We start from the raw sequence: 23,622 nt of genomic DNA on the forward strand, positions 1-23,622 counted from the left end.
AAAGTGAAATGATGCAACCATATTTCTTCTACTAAATCCAAAGCCTGTTTCATAAGACATTGAAATAATTTTGGATAGATATCACTGAAGTTGTCAAGATATTGATGTTAATTGTTGAAGCAGACTACAAAATTTTAAATATTCAAAAAAGCATTAATCCTGGGTGAGGGAAGGGAGAGAGCAACTTAAAACAGGTCATATAGAAACTACATATCATTAATTGCCTTATAGGACATAAATTGGAAAAAAAATTATTTGTGTATCTTATGTGGAATCATTTATAAGTGTTTTGCAAGTGGGCCAGAATCATGCATTCTGTGCACCCTGCCATATCTCTAACACCTGGCAAATGTCTGTCACATGAAGGGTGTTCAAAAAATGATTTTGCATGAAAGATGTAGTGCCTTCTGACAATGTATTTTCTGGTTGTTTCAAAAAGCTACTGTGTTCTTCAGTTTTTGTTGTTGTTCAACTTTGTAATGGCCTCAATATTCTTGATTAGACAGTTCAGAATATGTGAACTTTGGAACTATTTTCAAAGTTTAGGCTTTGTTTTCTGAGTTCAGTAATAATATAGAGATTATTCCTTTAAGGCTTTTACTACTAACTAAAATAATGATCATATCATATCGTACCATATTTACTTTTACACATACTTTCCTCTAAATGTACGTTGCAAGCAACTCAATGATGGTATTTCCCCCCTAAATTTTATATTCCAAGAACAAAATTGTTTTTCCTGAAATTTGATTCTGGGTGGTGCAGCTTCTCATTGACTGTTGAAAGAATGAATGAGAATATGAATCTGAATGTATCCTTTATTGTCTATACTTTAAAAAATTGTCATTTCATCAAGATGATGTTAAATTTTGAGCAATCCTTAACTTATTAAACCCCATCCACTTATTAAAACAATGTGTTGAACTTGCTATTAGAATAAATGTATATTTTCAAGTTTAGCTCAACATACTCTGTAAAGATTCATGTATTACCTTTGTGTATATTGTGGCGTATGGTCCTTTCTTTTTTAAAGAGAAGAGTCCCCTCAGAAGTGTTTTCTTTTTATTTAAGTAGCACCAATTCCTTGAGAGATTGGACCACATTAACCACATCTCTCTCAATCCTAGAAATGGGAAGGAGCAGGCCATACCACCTCAGAATCCGAAGTGATATGTATGGGTTTATTATACATGTTTAGGAAAGCTTCAGGGTCCATGAATTCTTCAGATTTGCACAAGTACTTTATTATTTGTTCTGGGATGAGCAATTCAGGTGCTAGTTGGTGCAAGTTATCCCCTGGTCCTTTAGCACTCACTTTCACAGTCTTTAAAAGGTGAATTGCCAGTTTATGAGTCTGGGTGAGAAACTCGGTGATGACCTCTTCTAGGGACTGTGTCTGTGTGACATCATCGAGATACATGACTGGAGCTTTTATTTCTGATACATGCCATTGCATGAAGAGTCTTGTCGGGATGTTATGGGACACAACTATAATTTTCATCCCATGGATAAAAAATTCTGTATCATTCTTTTTCTGGTCAAGATGATCTAAAAGAATTTGGTAAAGCATATCACTGGAGGACTCAAGAATATGCAGAATAGAAGTAGGATAGATGAGCAAAAACCCTGTCACTGCTTCTCCTTTGTGAAGTTTTAAAGTTGACTGAAGCACTTGTTCATAGTAGTCAGCAATAATTTTTTTTTCTGTGTTTGCTGTTATCTTGGCCACAAGAAACATCCTATGAAGAAGGAATTTCTTGAGCTGTAGTCTTTGCTTCTCTTCCTGAAGATGCAAGTAATTGCCACGTGGAACTTGGGGCATTAGAACAGATTCCATTGGAAAAGTCCTTTTGCTGGTCTTTTGGGTATGGCCCGAGAAGGACATGATGGGTCTTATTCTTCTAGATGGTTCCAGTTTTTAGCTTATCACAATGTTTACATTATCAGGATACCTCTTCAGTGATGATTTTTTTTTTAAATTTCTTCTGACCAAACAAACAAACAAATAAGGTTTCCCCCATTTGTCAAATGCTAATGTATAGCAAAATCCCTTCCCAGTGTTATCAACAATACTGTCTCTGAAATAAAACAGAATGTTAAAACAAGATTCAAATTATAGAGATTTTTTTTAAGTTTGTAATGAAATAACTAACATTCACATTGTAGGGAAAAACCCTCTAATACACTGAGGAGTGGGGAGAAGAAAGAACATACTTTAGAGTAAGTCAAACTCTGTTTTTGTTTGCATTACTATTTTCTCCTTCAATTTATAGTGCATTTTTTCTCAGCCCCCATTCTTGAATCACACATACATACACACACATGAATACACACACACATATACACACACACAGGAACATAGCTGCTGACAGTCACTGACCATAGCATCGGCATCACATTAAAATTTCATATATGTAATGATAATTATAGATTGTCATTAATTTGTCAAATATTTAAAAAGTGGTATTTTATGGTAATTTCCCAATTTCTTCTATAAATTTAACCGGTCAGTGAAATGTAAAAAAATCTGGGAAATTCTTAAGTCTTAATTTCTTAATCTTTACTCAGTATACTAAAAGTTAATACTATTGCTTGTATAATAACAGTAAATTTTTGAAGTAACTAGTTTTGATTTTTTTTTTTTACTCTAAAAAACATCAGAAATAGCTCTTTTTCCTTCTTTTTGTTGTTGTTGTTGTGGATATCAAATAATAACTTGTGTTACTTTTAACTTACTCTTCTCCCAAATCTCTCTTTCTTCCCTCCAGGTCATCTTAACATTTCTTTCCTTTTTCAAGTGCTTCTTGCTTTTACTTGCCCCCGAGGTCCTACTTGTCCTCCATCACTTTTCCAACTGCCAGTGTCTTGGGTGCTCCCAGCTGTTCCTATGTTCTATTCTCGTTTCCATGGTGCTTTAGTGAGTCAGGACGTCAGTGGTGTTAAAGGGCCAGAGCACACTGGCAAGTATCATTTCTTAATTTAATGATGTTATCTCAACAGACACCTCAACATCACAGTGAGGAAATGAGGGCTTCTTTTCTGGAAATGGCTTATTCTTAGCCAGGTGCCTATGGTAGTCAGACAGATGGTGGACCTGAACATCTTCCTAGACATATTCTTTTCTTTTCTTTTCACTTTTTGTCCACAATTTCTGGAAGAGAAAACTAAAGCATGGAGTAGTTATATACTTTGCACACAATTCAAACATGCTTTAAAGCAACCTCCCTACTCTATTTATGCACTAATTAAGTAAGAACGCATGTCGGATTCTGTATAATGGTGACTGCTTTAAGAAAATTCTTCTATAAGGTATTAATGTAGTGTAAATTTGTTAGTTTTTATAATAAAGAATAATAATACCATATCTTAAAATTGCATTCATTGGGGCTTTAACCATAATTTTAAAACAAGGTTAGAAAACACCCTTATTCAATTTTTAAAAAGCAAACCTTAGAGTATTTTTCCCCCTAAAGTTTCTGTTATCCAAACTTATGATCTGTTTTTAATGACATACAGTAATAAGAGGTGACTTCATAATTCTTTAATTGTGTGGTACATAAAAACTAATTCTTTACAGGGTCCATTTCATTGCTTCCTGAAATGATACAGTCTTTCCCAAGGCACATGGGAAACTTGTCACTGTTCACTCCAGGGCTTGTTTTCAGGCTCATCATTCCTACTACTTTGTAGAATGTGATTGTGTTCACCACAACCTCCTTTATGGCCTTCTCTCCTCCCTTGGTTTCTATGACTCTGGACCTGCCTGAATTTCTTGCCAAATCTCTGTTTGTGGGGTTGCTCAGTTCCTTCTCACACTCAGCTCTGGGAAAAGCTGAGGCTCTGTGTTCATCCGTGCCCAAGTAGCTTAGCACCATCTTTTGTGAGGGCAGATGAGTGGTCCTCAATGTCACTCTTGCCTCCAAATTTAATGATCGACATTGCTGATTGACCATGGAGCCTTTCATGCTCAGTCCAGCCATGGACTTGGACTCCTTCTCAATATAAGTTTCAAGGCAGATACAGTTAGTTTGTTGGGGTTGATAAAGAAGAAAAAAATGGAATTTCAATCGCAGTAATTTTTCTGTACAGAGAACTCCTAAACTGTAATCCTATTTACAACTCTTATCTTTGGATGTACTGCTAACCTTTTAGACTTAAAATGCCAACATTTTTTATTATTATTCTCTGGATATTTCCTTTTACAAATGTATGTGTCTCAGTTTACAATTTTCTCTCATCTCCAAGGCCAACATCCTAGATCTTATGTCTTCATGTTTCCTAAAAATTATCCCCCAACTCTATTCTGTTATTAAGTCTGTTTACTTTTTACTTTGAAATGTATCATAGGTTGTTGATTTCTCTGTAATCCTTGCTCTTTATTTGGATTTTAATAAGAATCTCCCACCCTCAGTATTTTCCACCTCGCCTATTCAGCTAAGAACATGAAACTCTAAGACCTCATGACACATCTGCTTCCTAAAGCTCAGGAACTACTTTTTTTTAATCAAGTCTTTCCTGTTTACTTCCCTCCATAGAATGCTAGGAGAGGGCAATTCTATACATTTCTAAGTTTTGTGTGGTTCAACAGAACACATTTAGAATCAGTAGTTTTTACCACCAGAGATAATAAATAGCTTGGCATATATTTTCCCAATGTATTTTTCCATTTCTTGATGCATGTTTAGTTGCTGGGTTGTTGCTTACACATTTTAGTTTCATTGTCACATCACAGTTAAAGGCAACTTACTTTGTTTTCTTGCCTTTCATCAATCATACTCTTAAGTGTCAAGAGTATGTTTTGAGTAAAGTTTTGAGAAGATAGGAATAGAAGCAACACACAGTGTGCGCAATTTTGTATGGGCTGGTTGTATGTAATTATACTTGATAATTGTACAAGCTCTGTGTAATGGACACTTGGCATTTGAATTCTCAGATGCCGCAGTAATTGTGTTCCATCGATTAAAGGCCAGTTATTTATCTTCAGGTGGCAAATCAAGCAGAAGAGCTCCTCTGTCTGTCCAATGGGATAAGACATTGGTGTTTGTTTTCCCAGAGTGGTCTGTTAGAATAGATATCTAAGTTCAAACAACTGACAAGTAGCAGAACCTGAATGGAAACTGATAATGCTGAGGAGTCCTCTTTCAGATTTTCTACTATCCACTCTTATTATCCAGCCCATCTCACAGAAGTACACAGCGTGTATTTGTTACTCATGTCAAGCATGCACATTAATATTTACTATATACTTTATGCTCTGGTTTTATTTTCTAGAACCACGTGTTTCTGAAAAACAGACTCCCAGGATCCTTTATCTTTGTGAGACAGAAAGAAAGGATTAGAACAATTAAATACCACTAATTGATTATTTACCATGTGTCCTACACTAGATGCTTTTACACATATTAAGTAATTCAATCTTCACTACAACGCTATAAGGTAGATAGAAATTTAGCTCACAATTATAGAAGATGAAACTAAAGCATGGGCTATTTAAGTGCTTTACACACAATTCACACATGCTCTCAGCAACCTCCCTGTTCTGTCTACCTAAGCTAAAGAGCAGGAAAATTATTTCCTCTCAGTATCCACGCTCACAGGACCATTCTTTGCTTCTCTACGATGTGACAGTTTTTCTAGAAATGAAGACTACCTTGTGGTTTGGATAAATGAGATTGAAAACTCTTACCTCATACCTGTAATGAAACAAAATTGATTTACTGTCTTTAATCCCTCATTTATCCCAGGTTTATCTACACGTTTTGTGTGCCAGGTAACATCATGGGCATTGTAAGAAACACAAACATGGAAAACACCTGGTCCCTAATTTTAGGAGTTTAGAGTCCGGTAAGAGGTGTTGAGATATCCATGAATGACCATTGGGCAGGGGAAGACATACTATATACGGTGTGAATGATGTTCAGTGCTTTAGAAGCACTGAGGTAGAAAGGGTGCCTCTGGTTTTCTGGAAAGCTTAATGAATGAGCTTCTATTGGGCATGGCCTTCTCAGGGGGACAGAGCTGGAGAGTGGCTTTGTGAATGTTTCTTGAATTCATTTCTTTCTAATGGGAGGATGTGCACTGACTGACTTGCTTCTTTTCTCTCTGGAATACCAGATCCCACTTTAAACTTTCACCAGTGCTCATATACTAGAGAAACAGAAAACTCTAAATCATTGCCACTAACGTTTTCTGTGTTTTGATATATCTAAATGATTAGCATGAAAATTCATATTCTAAATAAATGGCTAACAACTGGGGTAGAGCCTTTCACTAAGATCACATGTGTAAACTATTAAGTAGACAAAAAAAACCCCACTTGATTTAGCAGAGCAAAAAAGATGTTATCAAATCATGAGATATTTGAAGATTTATATATAAAAAAAGAAAACTAGATTACCTTCTTCAGCATTGCTTCTCTTTGTCAAAAACATTATGGAGTAGTGTTTGGTAATTATTATTTTTTTTTTTAAATTTTTTTTTTCAACGTTTATTCATTTTTGGGACAGAGAGAGACAGAGCATGAACGGGGGAGGGGCAGAGAGAGAGGGAGACACAGAATCGGAAACAGGCTCCAGGCTCTGAGCCATCAGCCCAGAACCTGATGCGGGGCTCGAACTCACGGACCGTGAGATCGTGACCTGGCTGAAGTCGGACGCCTAACCGACTGCGCCACCCAGGCGCCCCATGTTTGGTAATTATTTATCACGGAGAGCACAGGCTAAAAATACTTTGTTATTCAATTCAAACATTTAGCATATATCTACTCTATGTAGAAAAATGCACCAGACGTTGTAGAGATGTTCTTGTAAATTAGATATTGTATCTACACGTGAAAGAGTCATTTCTATGAGTAGAGCTTAAAGTCTACACAATTACGCTTAGTACAGGACTGGCAAGGAGAAATATAATAAGGACATAAACAACAAACACAGAAAGCAAAAAAATGCTGGAACAGTTAAACCTGACTTGAAGAACTAGCATTTAAGTTGGACATAAAAAACGATATGATTTATGTGGGGGGTCGGAGTGGGGTAGGGAAGAGATGGGGATTAAGGAAGATACAGAACAGACTAAGCAAGAAGTGTAAAGAGGACATATATTATAGAGCTGGGAAATGTGGTACTTCGGTAAGAAAATGACAATGGTATTGTGTAACTAGAGTGTAGTTCTCAAGCTATAGAATCTGCAGGTTTGTTAAATTGTAGATTCCTTGTCTCTAACCCTAAAAAGTCAGAGTTAGTACACTTGAAGTGTGGTCCAAAAATTTGCCTTTTTGACAAAAATTCTTCCAGTGTTTCCATTTAAGGAAGAATGGGCTGGCTTGTGGTGATTTAAACACTGGCCGTCTATTAGAATCATCTGGTGGAGAATTAAAGAAGCCAGCTCCTGGTTTGTATTTAATTAGTGTGAAAAGGAACTCGAGCATGTGTGTTTGTGAGAGTCTCTCCAGGTGATTCTAAGTATAGCCCCGAGTGAAACGGCTGGTCTAGGTTGGAGGGTGAACGGAAGGGAGACATGAAAAGGAGAAAAAAGAAGTTGCAACTCTTTTGCAGAGGACTTGGATGCCACACTCAGAGGTATGAATTTTACTCTGTGGGTGGTAGGGAATCACTGGGACTTTTTGAGTGCCTATAATCATAACTGTGTTTTAGAAAGTTGCTTGTGAAGTGCAGAGGAATTAGAGATGGGAAATAGTGGAGGCAGCCAGAACACTTTTAAGAATTCTGCAGCTGGTGAATGAGTGCTCTCCTCTTCTGATAGTCAAAGAGTAAATTGGTTTACCTCTTCTCAAAAGTAATATAGTAATATGGATTGTGAGCTTAACATTTTCATACTCTAATGCCTCTTTTGGGTACATATCATGAATAAAATTATTGACAAACATTTTAATATTTGTAACGATGGTTATTGTAGGAATTTAGAGAGAATTTTGAAAAATTGAATGGATATATTAATTATGCAATACTGTGATGCCCTGAAATAATTTTTGAAGAATATTTTAAATGCACAGAAAACAGTTACTCTCAAAGTAAATAATATAATATGCTAAGTTGCATATAACATGTGATCCCCATTTTATTTTAAAAAAGACAACACAGAGAGAAATCTAACCAAATGTTAAAAATGGTGGAATTTGATGGTGATATTTGTTTTGCATTTATAAAATTTTTCTAAGAATGTCTATTCTATTACTATTCTATTCAAAAAATAACATTAAAAACCCCAATAGGCTGTGGTACTGGTTTTGTCCAAGGTAATACTGTGTTGCTCTGTTTGTGGACTGGGATAGTCTAGTTTGAGAGGCTGCTGATGGGTAGAAGCTGTATAAGGGAAGATTCTGGACCAAGTGGAACAAGAAGGATCAGCACTCAGGATGTCTGGGCTTACTGATTGGCAGTCGGAATGGGAAAACACAGAGATAGAAGATGGAGTTTTTATCAAGACACAGTCCAGGAGCTTCAGTTTAGAAACACCTTGCATAAAGTGAGATCCTCTTTGTATGAGTAGCCTAAAGCCTACCACTGGGAGAAAGGTGGGTCTTTAAAGATTTTGGCAGTTGCTTAGAATGAGGACTGTATGAAAGACATCACCAAAATAGACATGACTTGGCCAATTGGATGTGGGGGTGAGCTATGGAAAGATTTAAAGAGGGTTCATGAATGTGAAGGTCAGTAGCTGGGAAGACTTATTTTTAAAATACAGATGGAGGATAAAGGAGAAAGCCCAGATTTGGGAAGAAAAATAATTTGTAACTATTATGTTGAAGTGGACTTTCCATAAGAACATCCAAGTAGAAATGCAATTAGGAGCCCAGAGATCTAGAAAAGTCAGCATCATGATGCAAATTTGATCATCATCTGCACTCGGGGAAAAGTTGAAACCATGGGCACCAATGTACTTGTGAAGTAATGACAGGAGAGGAAGAAGATGGAGAAAAAACCATATGAAACACTTAGTTTTAAGAAGTGGGCAAATGAGAGCCAGTGAAAGATGCAACAGAACATCAGAGGTAGATGGGGAACTAAGGAAACAGGGCCATGAAGGTCAATTAAGGAGAGACATTTAAAAGTGAATGATAGTGGTAAAATTCTAAAGAGAGGTAAAAAAGCTTGAGGACTGAAGTGACCTTCTAGTATTGGCAATTACAAGTGTCATAGTGACTTAACAAAAAAAAAAATCAATAAAATGATTGAGGGAAGCCAGGTTACAGTTGTTGACTTGAGTCAATATAGAGTAACTGGTCAAAGAGTAGTCTACTCCTCCCAAACATTTGGCAGTAAGAAGAATGAAAGCACTCTGGTAGTAAATTACAGAGGAAGAAGATTATAGGGTAATTATCCTACAGTGATCCTAGGTTTTTCTCTATTAAAAACTAGCATACTGCGTACTGTTCTTTTTTTTTTTTTTTTTTTTTTTTACTGCCATTGTGTCCAGCCGGGAAGGTGGAGTCTGAAAATCGAATGCTATATTGTAAGCTTTGAAAATATTGTTAGATCGTCAGCTTTAAACAGAGATTTTGGAGACCATAAATAACACTGAACTCTGTATTGTATTTATTCTTATGCTTGTCATTATGCTTGGAGTAGTATCTTTGTAATTTCAGCGCAAGTATCTACTTTGGTTCACATCATCTGTTATGCTAAAACACATCATCAATAAGCTAATATCTATTTTAGTGCTTGCTTTTGGTTTAATTTTGATCAATGTGCTGTGCAGAATGGAGAAAATGGAACTGAAAGAAGTTTAGAGTTGGAAGGAAACTTAGCATCACTGACATAGCATATTCCTTTTTCAGTTAAGGAAAACATGGCACAAAGAGGCCAATTGATATTACTGCCATCAAGCAGCTTACCTTATATCAAGGTTGACAAAAACATAACATGCATGAAATACGGAAGCAGTGAGATGATACTTCTTACTAGATTACTTTTCAGGAAATACGATAGATATTTCAATAAGTAGAGTTGTGCTATGGCTCTTCCAAAAAGGAACAGGAATCTGAATTTTGTGGTGCTCAGGAAGGAGTTGGGCAATATTTTCACACAGAGAAGTAATCTGAAGGGTGCCACACTTAATGGTTTTAATGTGTATTTAGGGTATTTGGGGAGGGAAAATCCTAGAGTCAGAAATGCCTACTAAAATATTGTTATGTCCCATACATGTAATGAAGATTCAGGCTAGAATTTAAAACATTGGAAAGTATTTCTGTTTAAATGAAGAGTAATGTTAATATTCCAAGTCTAAGTAACTATATAATTTTTATTTTATGTATCCAGAGCAGCAGTAGGTAAAAACAACATAGTGAAATATTTTTAAATATGTCCTAGGTATCCAAACAGATTTTCCTTTATTTATCCACATCTTTATGATCCTGCAACCTTTCCAGCCTACACTAAATTTAAAGCCCTTTTGCCCATCCTAATTCAGGGAAATTTCATACTTTTTCAGAAGCTACACCCACCAACCTTAGCAGTTGTGGATGTTTGACAGCCTCGTGAGAGACTATGCACCATTGTTTTAATATATGTAATCATAAGGTACAGTCACTTTTTTGTGAAGTGAGTTATAGAAAATGAACATGTACTTGGGTAATTACTTCATTTGGGAGGACAAATTCACAGGCTCTACCGTGGCATCACAGTGGGGAAGTGTAGGCATCTGGTGCTCCATCATCGTTCTTCAGCACTGGCATCTGCTAGAGATGCATGAATGCCTTTCTGGTCCATGCCTCATCTGTCACCCTAGTTCTTTGTCTCTATGACAGGCACCGCTCAGCTACATATGTGCCACCATTGACCCCATGGAAAAACCTTTTCGGTACGAATACTTATTCCAGGAGAGTCCCTAGGCAAAGCTGTCTTGTACTCTGTGCCTTTGTGTGCTGAAACATGGATAATCATTTTGTCCCTCTGTTAGCCTTGAGAAGTTCTAAGCATCACATTTGATAAGATTATGGCTGAACCAAGAAGGTCTCAATTTCTAACCCAATGATCTAGTTAATAGAAACAATTATGATTTCTATGTGAATATTTTATATTCACACACAACTTTTAACTTTTCTTGGGCTGAGCCATTTCTACTATTTATGTGTGATATACTCAGAAAAAATCACTATTAATAGAAGATGAATAAAAGCATACTGATAAAGGCAAAATTCTCAGGCACCAGTAATCTTCATTGTCAAAAAGTAATGTCATTTGGATCAGTCACTTGTTAGAACTTTTAGCCAAACAACTTGAGTATGGATTGCTATAATTGTTTTTGTTTATGATTATAATTTTTCATTAAGGACAGTCTGACTTTGAGAGAGGCCACACTTTTTTGATTACGGTTTTCTGGGAAGGATAACTTTGTTTTTATCATAAACAGAGGTGAAAGTATAACATAACTTTCATATATGGAAATTTTAGGGAACCTTTTTACAAGGTACAGAAATATCCTAGCCTTTTCATTGCTTGATGGGTTAAATCTCCAGTCTACTTCACAAAATATTGTACTTAGCTACCATGGACCTGTATTTAAGATCTATCTCGTGTGTGTGTTTGTGTGTGTGTGTGTGTGTGTGTGCATGTGTGTGTTTGCGTGTGTGCCTTTTCAATGATAAGACAGTGCAGCAGTAAAAAGAAAGCATACTTTTAAGCTTCGGCTCTTGATTAAAGTCTATTTTGGACCCAGGCTCACCGGGTTGTGGGAAGTGATGTTTAATGAATTTCCGGAGGTGGGGGCCAGCGGTGTGACTTGTGTTCAGTAACACATTTTTGGTTGTTAGAAATTTGCTTCCAGTGATGTATTTGAGAACCAGACTAGTCTTACATGTTTTATAAGGTCATTCTCCAAGACCTGTGCCTCATAAAAAGAGGGAAATTCTTCTTGGTCATGATATTATTATATTGGAATCAAGTGCAGCTCTCTGGCCTAGTGCACATCCTTTTTGCCTTCAACTAGCTCTTTTCTTTGTGAACTAAGAATTAAAAAATCAGTAGTTTTTTTTTGACTGAAGATAACTTTATACTTATAACCTATACTTTGAAAAAGCTAATCTTGGGTGCCTGGGTGGCTCAGTCATTAAGCATCTGACTTTGGCTCAGGTCATGATCTCACGGTTGGTGAGCTTGAGCCCCGCATTGGGCAAAGCACGAACCCTGCTTTGATGAGCCTGCTTCTCCCTCTCTCCTTCTCTCTCCTTCTCTTTTTCTCTCTCTCTGCCCCTCATGGGGTTCTCTCTCTCTCTCTCTCTGCCCCTTGTTCACTTGTGCTCTTTCTCTCTCTCTCTCAAAAAATAAATAAAAAGCTAATCTTAAAATCTTTTCAGGGAAAACTAAAGCATAGTCATGCTCTGCAACATTAAAAAAATATTATCAGGTTGTGATTGGTCTTTTCTGTTTGACTTATTAATGTGTTTTAAGTGGCATCATTTTACTATTATATTTTACAGTTAAGCCACTTTAATATAATGAAATATAAAGGTGGGCAATGAAAAGAACAAAAGGAAGTTTATGTTATGAAAACGAAAATTAAGAAGAGATTTCTGTTGGCAGGGTGATGGTAAAGTGGAATACAATCCAACTCTACCATACATGGAGATAGATTAAATCTTGAATGCTTTGTGTTATAAGAGTAGAAAAGAATAATCCCTCTGAATACTTCATAACATCTGAGATGATTGAGTGTTGCTGCAAAAGTATCTGAGAAATGCAATCAGTGTATCTGAAGCCAGCATCTATTTATCTTAAATTAATCATTTTTCTGAGTAGGTAGATGATAATCCCGGTGCTGGAGGCTGGTGTCTTTTTATTCATGGTGCAGTTAAAACTGGAGGTCTCTTAGATTGGTGGGCTATACAGTATGAAGGGTCTCCAGCTGTAACTCTTGTAGGGTGATGGACTGCTTTTTTGATTTTTCAGCATTATTTTGGGATTGGAAATCAGTAAATAATTGTTTTTTTTTTTTTTTTTTTTTTTTTTTTTTTTTTTTTTTTTTAACCCTTGACCACAATTAATTCTCTTTTACCTTCCTGCTCTGGGCATGGTATAAGCAAGGTGTTCTAAATATAAGGCAACATTTTTATTTTTCTCATTCACTATTAAATTTTCTAGTCCACAGAGTTCCCGTAACTCAAGTGAAAAAGGCTCTACTAAGGCACTAAAACTCTCTCGGTGTCAGGACCCCACTGTCAAGGCAAGCCACAGGCTGAAGGGCAGTGTGACAGCTCTGGTGCCACTGACACCATGTGCCCATATGACACCACATCGCAGACCGAGCCAATGAGTTTCCACTTAAATACACTCTCTTTCTTCCAAAAGGTAGGCTGGAGAAGTGGTCTGGTCTTTTAAAAAATAAATAAATATGTATGTATTTTAAAAGTAGAACTTATTTCCTAGGTTTTATCAGTGTTATATTATCAGCTTGCCTGGGATAGAAGGTAGGGTAGCAAGAAGACGAGGTCTGTGTGTCCCCAAAATGAACAGTTTCCCAGTGATTTAGCCTTCTTTTCACTCCTGCTTTATGTCTCCAAGATATATGTGAATACATACACAGTTGTCAGGAGAAAGACTTTAGATGTCGTGACCCTAGCTGTGAGAGAGACACAAAATACAATTAAATGTGTAATATCAGTAGAAACTGTAGTCCTAATGGAAAGAAGAATCAAAAAAAAAAAAATCAGAACTGAATGAAATGGTTGAACATGTTGGATTTAATTTAGTGATCTAGTTAGCAGGATGAAAGTTAATCTAACTTAAAACTTAGGTATGGATCTGAATACATTTGGAATATAGGCTATGTGACTTTCAAAGGTTTTGTTTTGGTTTTTTGTTTTTGAGTGAAATGATGCTTTCTCATTTATTTTATTTTATTTTATTTTATTTTATTTTATTTTATCTTTTTAAATATAAAATTTATTGTTTAATTGGTTTCCATACAACATCCAGTGATCATCCCAACAGGTGCCCTCCTCAGAGCCCATCACCCACTCCCCCCCCCCGCCCCCCCCGCACTGCCCCGTCAACCCTCAGTTTGTTCTCAGTTTTTAACAGTCTCTTATGTTTTGGTTCCCTCCCTCTCTAACCTTTCTTTCTTTCTTTTTTTTTTTCTTCCCCTCCCCCATGGTCTTCTGGTAAGTTTCTCAGGATCCATATAAGAGTGAAAACATATGGTATCTGTCTTTCTCTGTATGACTTACTTCACTTAGCATAACACTCTCCAGTTCCATCCACGTTGCTACAAAAGGCCATATTTCATTCTTTGTCATTGCCATGTAGTACTCCATTGTGTATATAAACCACAATTTCTTTATCCATTCATCCGTTGATGGACATTTAGGCTCTTTCCATAATTTGGCTATTGTTGAGAGTGCTGCCATAACATTGGGGTACAAGTTCCCCTATGCATCAGTACTCCTGTATCCCTTGGGTAAATTCCTAGCAGTGCTATTGCTGGGTCATAGTGTAGATCTATTTTTAATTTTCTGAGGAACCTCTACACAGTTTTCCAGAGTGGCTACACCAATTTGCATTCCCACCAACAGTGCAAGAGGGTTCCCATTTCTCCACATCCTCGGCAGCATCTATCGTCTCCTGATTTGTTCATTTTGGCCACTCTGACTGGCGTGAGGTGATATCTGAGTGTGGTTTTGATTTGTATTTCCCAGATGAGGAGTGACGTTGAGCATCTTTTCATGTGCCTGTTGGCCATCCGGATGTCTTCTTTAGAGAAGTGTCTATTCATGTTTTCTGCCCATTTCTTCACTGGGTTATTTGTTTTTCGGGTGCGGAGTTTGGTGAGCTCTTTATCGATTTTGGATACTAGCCCTTTGTCCGATAGGTCATTTGCAAATATCTTTTCCCATTCCATTGGTTGCCTTTTAGTTTTGTTGGTTGTTTCCTTTGCTGTGCAGAAGCTTTTTATCTTCATAAGGTCCCAGTAGTTCATCTTTGCTTTTAATTCCCTTGCCTTTGGGGATGTGTCAAGTAAGAAATTGCTGCAGCTCAGGTCAGAGAGGTCTTTTCCTGCTTTCTCCTCTAGGGTTTGGATGGTTTCCTGTCTCACATTCAGGTCCTTTATCCATTTTGAGTTTATTTTTGTGAATGGTGTGAGAAAGTGGTCTAGTTTCATCCTTCTACATGTTGCTGTCCAGTTCTCCCAGCACCATTTGTTAAAGATACTGTCTTTTTTCCATTGGATATTCTTTCCTGCTTTGTCAAAGATTAGTTGGTCATATGTTTGTGGGTCTAGTTCTGGGGTTTCTATTCTATTCCATTGGTCTATGTGTCTGTTTTTGTGCCAATACCATGCTGTCTTGATGATGACAGCTTTGTAGTAGAGGCTAAAGTCTGGGATTGTGATGCCTCCTGCTTTGGTCTTCTTCTTCAAAATTACTTTGGCTATTCGGGGCCTTTTGTGGTTCCATATGAATTTTAGGATTGCTTGTTCTAGTTGCGAGAAGAATGCTGGTGCAATTTTGATTGGGATTGCATTGAATGTGTAGATACCCCTGGGTAGTATTGACATTTTGGCAATATTTATTCTTCCAATCCATGAGCATGGAATGTTTTTCTATTTATTATATCTTTTTCAACTTCCTTCATAAGCTTTCTATAGTTTTCAGCATACAGATCTTTCACATCTTTGGTTAGATTTATTCCTAGGTATTTTATGCTTCTTGGTGCAATTGTGAATGGGATCAGTTTCTTTATTTGTCTTTCTGTTGCTTCATTATTAGTGTATAAGAATGCAACTTATTTCTGTACATTGATTTTGTATCCTGCAACTTTGCTAAATTCATGTATCAGCTCTAGCAGACTTTTGGTGGAGTCTATGGGATTTTCCATGTATAATACCATGTCATCTGCAAAAAGTGAAAGCTTGACTTCATCTTTGCCAATTTTGATGCCTTTGATTTCCTTTTGTTGTCTGATTGCTGATGCTAGAACTTCCAGCACTATGTTAAACAACAGCGGTGAGAGTGGGCATCCCTGTCATGTTCCTGATCTCAGGGAAAAAGCTCTCAGTCTTTTCCCATTGACGATGATGTTAGCTGTGGGCATTTCATAAATGGCTTTTATGATCTTTAAGTATGTTCCTTCTATCCCGACTTTCTCGAGGGTTTTTATTAAGAAAGGGTGCTGAATTTTGTCAAAGGCCTTTTCTGCATCGATTGACAGGATCATATGGTTCTTATCTTTTCTTTTATTAATGTGATATATCATGTTGATTGATTTGCGAATGTTGAACCAGCCCTGCATCCCATGAATGAATCCCACTTGATCATGGTGAATAATTCTTTTTATATGCTGTTGAATTCGATTTGCTAGTATCTTATTGAGAATTTTTGCATCCATATTCATCAGGGATATTGGCCTGTAGTTCTCTTTTTTTACTGGGTCTCTGTCTGGTTTAGGAATCAAAGTAATACTGGCTTCATAGAATGAGTCTGGAAGTTTTCCTTCCCTTTGTATTTCTTGGAATAGCTTGAGAAGGATAGGTATTATCTCTGCTTTAAACGTCTGGTAGAACTCCCCTGGGAAGCCATCTGGTCCTGGACTCTTATTTGTTGGGAGACTTTTGATGACTGATTCAATTTCTTCGCTGGTTATGGGTCCGTTTGAGCTTTCTATTTCCTCCTGATTGAGTTTTGGAAGCGTGTGTGTGTTTAGGAATTTGTCCATTTCTTCCAGGTTGTCCAGTTTGTTGGCATATAATTTTTCATAGTATTCCCTGATAATTGCCTGTATCTCTGAGGGATTGGTTGTAATAATTCCATTTTCATTCATGATTTTATCTATTTGGGCCATCTCCCTTTTCTTTTTGAGAAGCCTGGCTAGAGGTTTATCAATTTTGTTTATGTTTTCAAAAAACCAACTCTTGATTTCGTTGATCTGCTCTACAGTTTTTTTAGATTCTATATTGTTTACTTCTGCTCTGATCTTTATTATTTCTCTTCTTCTGCTGGGTTTGGATTGTCTTTGCTGTTCTGCTTCTATTTCCTTTAGGTGTGCTGTTAGATTTTGTATGTGGGATTTTTCTTGTTTCTTGAGATAGGCCTGGATTGCAATGTATTTTCCTCTCAGGACTGCCTTCGCTGCGTCCCAAAGCGTTTGGATTGTTGTATTTTCATTTTCGTTTGTTTCCATATATTTTTTAATTTCTTCTCTAATTGCCTGGTTGACCCATTCATTCTTTAGTAGGGTGTTCTTTAACCTCCATGCTTTTGGAGGTTTTCCAGACTTTTTCCTGTGGTTGATTTCAAGCTTCATAGCATTGTGGTCTGAAAGTATGCATGGTATGATCTCAATTCTTGTATACTTACGAAGGGCTGTTTTGTGACCCAGTATGTGATCTATCTTGGAGAATGTTCCATGTGCACTTGAGAAGAAAGTATATTCTGTTGCTTTGGGATGCAGAGTTCTAAATATATCTGTCAAGTCCATCTGATCCAATGATCATTCAGGGCCCATGTTTCTTTATTGACCATGTGTCTAGATGATCTATCCATTTCTGTAAGTAGGGTGTTAAAGTCCCCTCAATTACCACATTCTTATCAATAAGGTTGCTTATGTTTATGAGTCATTGTTTTATATATTTGGGGGCTCCCGTATTCGGCGCATAGACATTTATAATTGTTAGCTCTTCCTGATGGATAGACCCTGTGACTATTATATAATGCCCTTCTTCATCTCTTGTTACAGCCTTTAATTTAAAGTCTAGTTTGTCTGATATAAGTATGGCTACTCCAGCTTTCTTTTGGCTTCCAGTAGCATGATAAATAGTTCTCCATCCCCTCACTCTCTCAATCTGAAGGTGTCCTCAGGTCTAAAATGAGTCTCTTGTAGACAGCAAATAGATGGGTCTTGTTTTTTTATCCATTCTGATACCCTATGTCTTTTGGTTGGCGCATTTAATCCATTTACATTCAGTGTTATTATAGAAAGATAAGGGTTTAGAGTCATTGTGATGTCCATAGATTTCATGCTTGTAGCGATGTCTCTGGTACTTTGTCTCACAGGATCCCCCTTAGTATCTCTTGTAGGGCTGGTTTAGTGGTGACGAATTCCTTCAGTTTTTGTTTGTTTGGGAAGACCTTTATCTCTCCTTTTATTCTAAATTACAGACTTGCTGGATAAAGGATCTCGGCTGCATATTTTTTTCTGTTCATCACATTGAAGATTTCCTGCCATTCCTTTCTTGCCTGCCAAGTTTCAGAAGAGAGATCAGTCACGAGTCTTATAGGTCTCCCTTTATATGTTAGAGCACATTCGTCTCTAGCTGCTTTCAGAATTTTCTCTTTATCCTTGTATTTTGCCAGTTTCACTGTGATATGTCATGCAGAAGATGGATTGAAGTTACGTCTGAAGGGAGTTCTCTGTGCCTCTTGGATTTCAATGCCTTTTTCCTTCCCCAGATCTGGGAAGTTCTCAGCTATTATTTCTTCAAGTACCCCTTCAGCACCTTTCCCTCTCTCTTCCTCCTCTGGGATACCAATTATGCGTATATTATTTCTCCTTAGTGCATCACTTAGTTCTCTAATTTTCCCCTCATACTCCTGGATTTTTTTTATCTCTCTTTTTCTCAGCTTCTTCTTTTTCCATAATTTTATCTTCTAGTTCACCTATTCTCTCCTCTGCCTCTTCAATCTGAGCCGTAGTTGTCTCCATTTTATTTTGCAGTTCATTGATAGAATTTTTTAGCTCCTCCTGACTGTTCCTTAGTCCCTTGATCTCTGTAGCAAGAGATTCTCTGCTGTCCTTTATACTGTTTTCAAGCTCAGTGATTAATTTTATGACTATTATTCTAAATTTACTTTCTGTTATATTGTTTAAATCATTTTTGATCAGTTTGTTAGCTGTTGTTATTTCCTGGACATTTTTCTGAGGGGATTTCTTCCGTTTGGTCATTTTGGATAGTCCCTGGAGTGGTTCAGGACTGAGGGACACTTCCCCTGTGCTGTCTTGAATAACTTGCGATGGTGGGCGGGACCGCAGTCAGACCTGATGTCTGCCCCCAGCCCACCGCTGGGGCCACAGTCAGACTGTGTGTGCCTTCTCTTCCCCTCTCCTAGGGGAGGGATTCACTGTGGGGTGGCGTGACCCATCTGGGCTACTTGCACACTGCCAGGCTTGTGGTGCTGGGGATCTGGTGTATTAGCTGGGGTGCGTAGGCAATGTGCATGGGGGCAGGAGGGGCAGGCTTAGCTCACTTCTCCTTAGGTGATCCACTTCAGGAGGGGCCCTGTGGCAGCGGGAGGGAGTCAGACCCACAGAGGGATGGATCCGCAGAAGCACAGTGTTCGGTGTTTGCGCGGTGCAAGCAAGTTCCCTGGCAGGAACTGGTTCCCTTTGGGATTTTGGCTGGGGGATGGGCGAGGGAGATGGCGCTGGTGAGCGCCTTTGTTCCCCGCCAAGCTGAGCTCTGTAGTCCAGGGCTCAACAACTCTCTCTCCCGTTGTCCTCCAGCCCTCCTGTTCTCGGAGCAGAGCTGTTAGCTTATAACCTTCCAGATGTCAAGTCCTTCTTGCTGTTGGAACACACTCCGTCCGGCCCCTCCGCTTTTGCCAGTCGGACTTGGGGGCTCTGCTTGGCCGGCAGGCTGCTCCTCCACCCCGGCTCCCTCCCGCCAGTCCGTGGAGCGCACACCACCTCGCCGCCCTTCCTACCCTCTTCCGTGGGCCTCTCATTTGTGCTTGTCTCCGGAGACTCCATTCTGCTAGTCTTCTGGCGCTTTTCTGGGTTATTTAAGCAAGTGTGGGTGGAATCTAAGTGATCAGCAGGACGCATGGTGAGCCCAGGGTCCTCCTACACCACCATCTTCCCAGGATCCTGTAACTAAATTTTTAAAAACAATTTTAAAAAACAACCAGCAAACAAAAAAAAAAGTAACAAGGAAGTTGGCAAGGATGTAGAGAAATTTGAAACCTTGTGTACTGTTTCTAGAATTGTTAAATGGTACAACCACTGTGAAAAACAGTATGGAATTTCCTCAAAATTAAAAATACAGCTATCATATTAGCCAGAAATCCCACTTCAGAGTATATGTCCAAAATCATTGAAAGCAAACTCTCAAGGAGATATTTGCCCACCCATGTTCATATCAGTATTTTTCATAACACTTGAGGTAAAAGCAACCCAAATGTACATATACAGATGAATTGATAAACAAAATGTGGTTTATACATACAGTGGAATTTTACTGACTCTTAAAAAGGAAGGCAGTCTTGACAATCCTACAAAAGGAAGAAATTTAAGGATTTTATGCTAAGTGAAGTCAGCTGATCACAAAAGACATATGCTGTATAATTCCACTTATTAGGTATCTAATGTAGTCAAATTCATAGACACAGAAATAGAATGGTGGTTACCAAGGGCTGAGGGGAATGAGGGACTAAAGGGAAGTTGTTTAATGGGTATAACATTTCAGTTTTGCAGGATGAAAGTCCTGGTTTTGGTTGCACAATAATGGGAATATACTTAACAGCGAAAAATGATTATAATGGTAAATTTTATGTTATGTGTTTCTTACCACAGTAAAAATAATGATGAATTATATGTAATGTGAATTATATCTCAGTTAAAAAACCCTTAACATAAATGTTTCCCACACCCATTATCATATAGAGTTTTTAAAAAGTGTCCAATTCCCATGTGCAAAGTTTAAAAATATTTTTTAAATGTCATTTTAAAATTTTATTGTATTTTCTTATTTAGACTAAGTAGAGTCCCTTAACCTAGCTTTCTATACAGGGTCAATTTCTTTATGTTTTTGATACAAAATCTTTTCCCTTTAGCAATCAGTGCTATCCATGTTACTTTATAAAAATTCAGCACAACAAAATATATCTCTTGGACAACAAGTAGGCTTAGAAAATAAACTTACTATATTAAATATCAGAAACTCAGTACAGTTTCCAAGTGAAACTCTTTCCCTTTTTAGAAGATAAACTAGACCTATTCTCAGGATCCACATAAGTTTATGTACTTTCTTTTCTACACAATACTTTATCTTTTAAAGATGCTAAGTGAATTATGTAGTTTTTATAAATATGTCTACTCTAAGACCCTGAGCCAAAGTCCTACATGTATCATTACGTGGGTTTCCAAGTACTAAATAGAAATAGTGAACTAGCACACGTTTTATACTATACTCCTTGACACGCATGACTAATGTACCATTGGTGATACTCAGAAACAAAAAAGAATTAGTAGGCATTTTTGAATCTGGGAAGAATCTGATTTGAAGGAAAAGTGTCCAGAATTGATATTTATAGTACTTACTTTTGACTCTAATATCTTATATAGTCTGCTCATGGATATTGTCTAATATCACATAGCTAAGTGTTGTAATTGGGAAACTTTTTGTCAAAAGAGTATGTCATGTGTCTTTTAAAAATAGTGTACACACTCTTATACATGATTCCTAAAATCAGTTTTTAGAAAAAATGTACATTTGGCTGTTAATTAACCAGATTGAATAATATATGAAAGAATATAGAATTCATAGAATAATGTATTATTTTAATTCTTATATGACTCTGATAAGAAAAAATATTTTTAAAGTTTATTTTATTTATTACTTATTTTGAGAGAAAGAGCACATGTGTGCACATATACACATGTGAGTGGGGGAGGGGCAGGAGAGAGAGGGAGATAGATAATCCCAAGCAGGCTACACGCTGTCAGTGTAGAGCCTGACAGGGGGCTCGAATTTAGGAACTATGAAATCATGACTTGGGCCAAAATTAAGAGTCAGATGCTTAACCAACTGAGCCACACAGGCTCCTCCCAAACTGTTTTTATTCTGAAGTACTGAGTTTGTTATGTAACTTTCCTGGTTACATGTGTTGTTTAATGTCTGTATATGTTTAAGTATATGTATGTGTCTGTGTGTATAATGTATTTGTTTTTAGAAGTATTTATGTGTTTTTATATGTTTACAAAGACTTAAATCAGTCTGTTTTTTTTTTTTGCTTACACATACGCACGCATGCACACACACACATGCACACATGCACACGTTAATGGTGATTTACTTGCATTTTTCACCATATAAGATTATGATAAGGTTAAATCAAAGCAACTTAGTTCACTGCAAAGACCACGGATTTCATGTGAATACAAGTTTGGATTCAGATCTTGCCTCTATTTTTTATTATAAATAGATCCTTAAACTATGAGTTAAATTTCTTAGATAATTTTCTAATTTTTAAAATGGGAATAGATGGCAATGCCTACCTAGAATTGCTATATAGAACAAAACATAATATTAATTGCCTAGTGCTATGTCTGACATCCAATAAAAGTCATGTTTCTTTTCCTTCATTCCCTATAGGGAGAGTTATCGTTTTCACTTTTATTTCCCCTTGCTTTCCTTTATGTTACCAAAAAGACTGTCTGGTTTAAATGAAGAAATATGAGGGGCGCCTGGGTGGCGCAGTCGGTTGGGCGTCCGACTTCAGCCAGGTCACGATCTCGCGGTCTGTGAGTTCGAGCCCCGCGTCAGGCTCTGGGCTGATGGCTCAGAGCCTGGAGCCTGTTTCCGATTCTGTGTCTCCCTCTCTCTCTGCCCCTCCCCCGTTCATGCTCTGTCTCTCTCTGTCCCAAAAATAAATAAACATTGGAAAAAAAAAATTAAAAAAAAAAATAAATGAAGAAATATGAGGAAAAAATTTGGACAGTAACCTGTTTTTCATCCTCAGCTTTTAGTATAATGGATTCTGGTTATCCTGTTGGAAATTAAACTTATCCTGAAGGTTTCTTAGTTAAATATACTCACATACATACATACGTACACACACATACACATAAAACATATAAAATGTTATTTTATTGTATTCTCTTATCTAGGCTAAATAAAATCCTTTAATGTAGCTTATTTTTACACAGGGAAATTTCTTTGTATTTTTAATATAGACTCTTTTTCCTTTAGCAGCTTATGCTCTTCACATTATTCTGAAGAAATTCAGCATAACAGAATATAACTTGGACAAAAACTAAGCATAGCAAATTGGCTTCCTGTGTTAAATACCAGAACCCCAGTACAGTTTTTCAAGTCAAACTCTTTCCTTTTTAGACTACAAGTTAAAAATATTGTCAAGATAGGTTATTAATAAATAAATTAAATTAATTATATTATGGGATCATAAAATATATATATAAGTATACAAATTATTAATATATTTATATATTTTATATAACACATTATATGGTATTATATATTATTTAATGTATGTTATATACGTTATACACAATTATATACATTATGTTATATATTAAAAAACTATATAAATACAATGTATTTATATATTATATACTACTAACATATATATGTTTTGACACAATCTGAAATTTATAGCAAAGCTCCTGGAGACCTCTGGCTGGTTCATAGGAATGTGGCCTCTGCATCTCACAGCCAGAAACTATGAGCCAAATTCTTTTCACATTTGGAATTTCTCTGTCATTCTCACCCAGACAACACAAGATCATCAATTTTAAGACCAATTGATTAGTAAATTTAATTATATCTGTAACATTCCTTTTGCCATATAATATAGCATATACACACATAGGATACAAATCACAAGAGCATGGTCATTTTCCAGGGAGTGTGCGTATGTGGGGGGCTCACTCTGTC

The 23,622-nt window shown here is 37.0% G+C and overlaps 2 protein-coding genes across 2 annotated transcripts in view; one reads left to right on the forward strand and one right to left on the reverse strand.

The window, feature by feature from the left end:
• The window catches only part of ZNF804B (zinc finger protein 804B), a 506,757-nt gene that overhangs the window by 27,971 nt on the left and 455,164 nt on the right, over window positions 1–23,622 (forward strand). The gene's annotated exons all lie outside the window — the stretch shown is intronic.
• Window positions 801–2,960, reverse strand: TEX47 (testis expressed 47). The gene is made up of 2 exons (XM_045494753.1): window positions 2,737–2,960; window positions 801–2,078 (listed from the first exon to the last, which is right to left on the reverse strand). The coding sequence occupies exon 2, from the start codon at window positions 1,883–1,885 to the stop codon at window positions 1,124–1,126; it is 762 nt and encodes a 253-aa protein (XP_045350709.1). The 5' UTR covers window positions 1,886–2,078; window positions 2,737–2,960; the 3' UTR covers window positions 801–1,123.

The sequence above is a fragment of the Leopardus geoffroyi genome, chromosome A2 (assembly GCF_018350155.1).
Source record: "Leopardus geoffroyi isolate Oge1 chromosome A2, O.geoffroyi_Oge1_pat1.0, whole genome shotgun sequence".
NCBI classification, from domain to species: domain Eukaryota; kingdom Metazoa; phylum Chordata; class Mammalia; order Carnivora; family Felidae; genus Leopardus; species Leopardus geoffroyi.

Bases quoted from the DNA above. Each gene is read 5' to 3' on its own strand.
- TEX47 (XM_045494753.1), bottom strand. From the start codon at position 1,885: ATGTCCTTCTCGGGCCATACCCAAAAGACCAGCAAAAGGACTTTTCCA.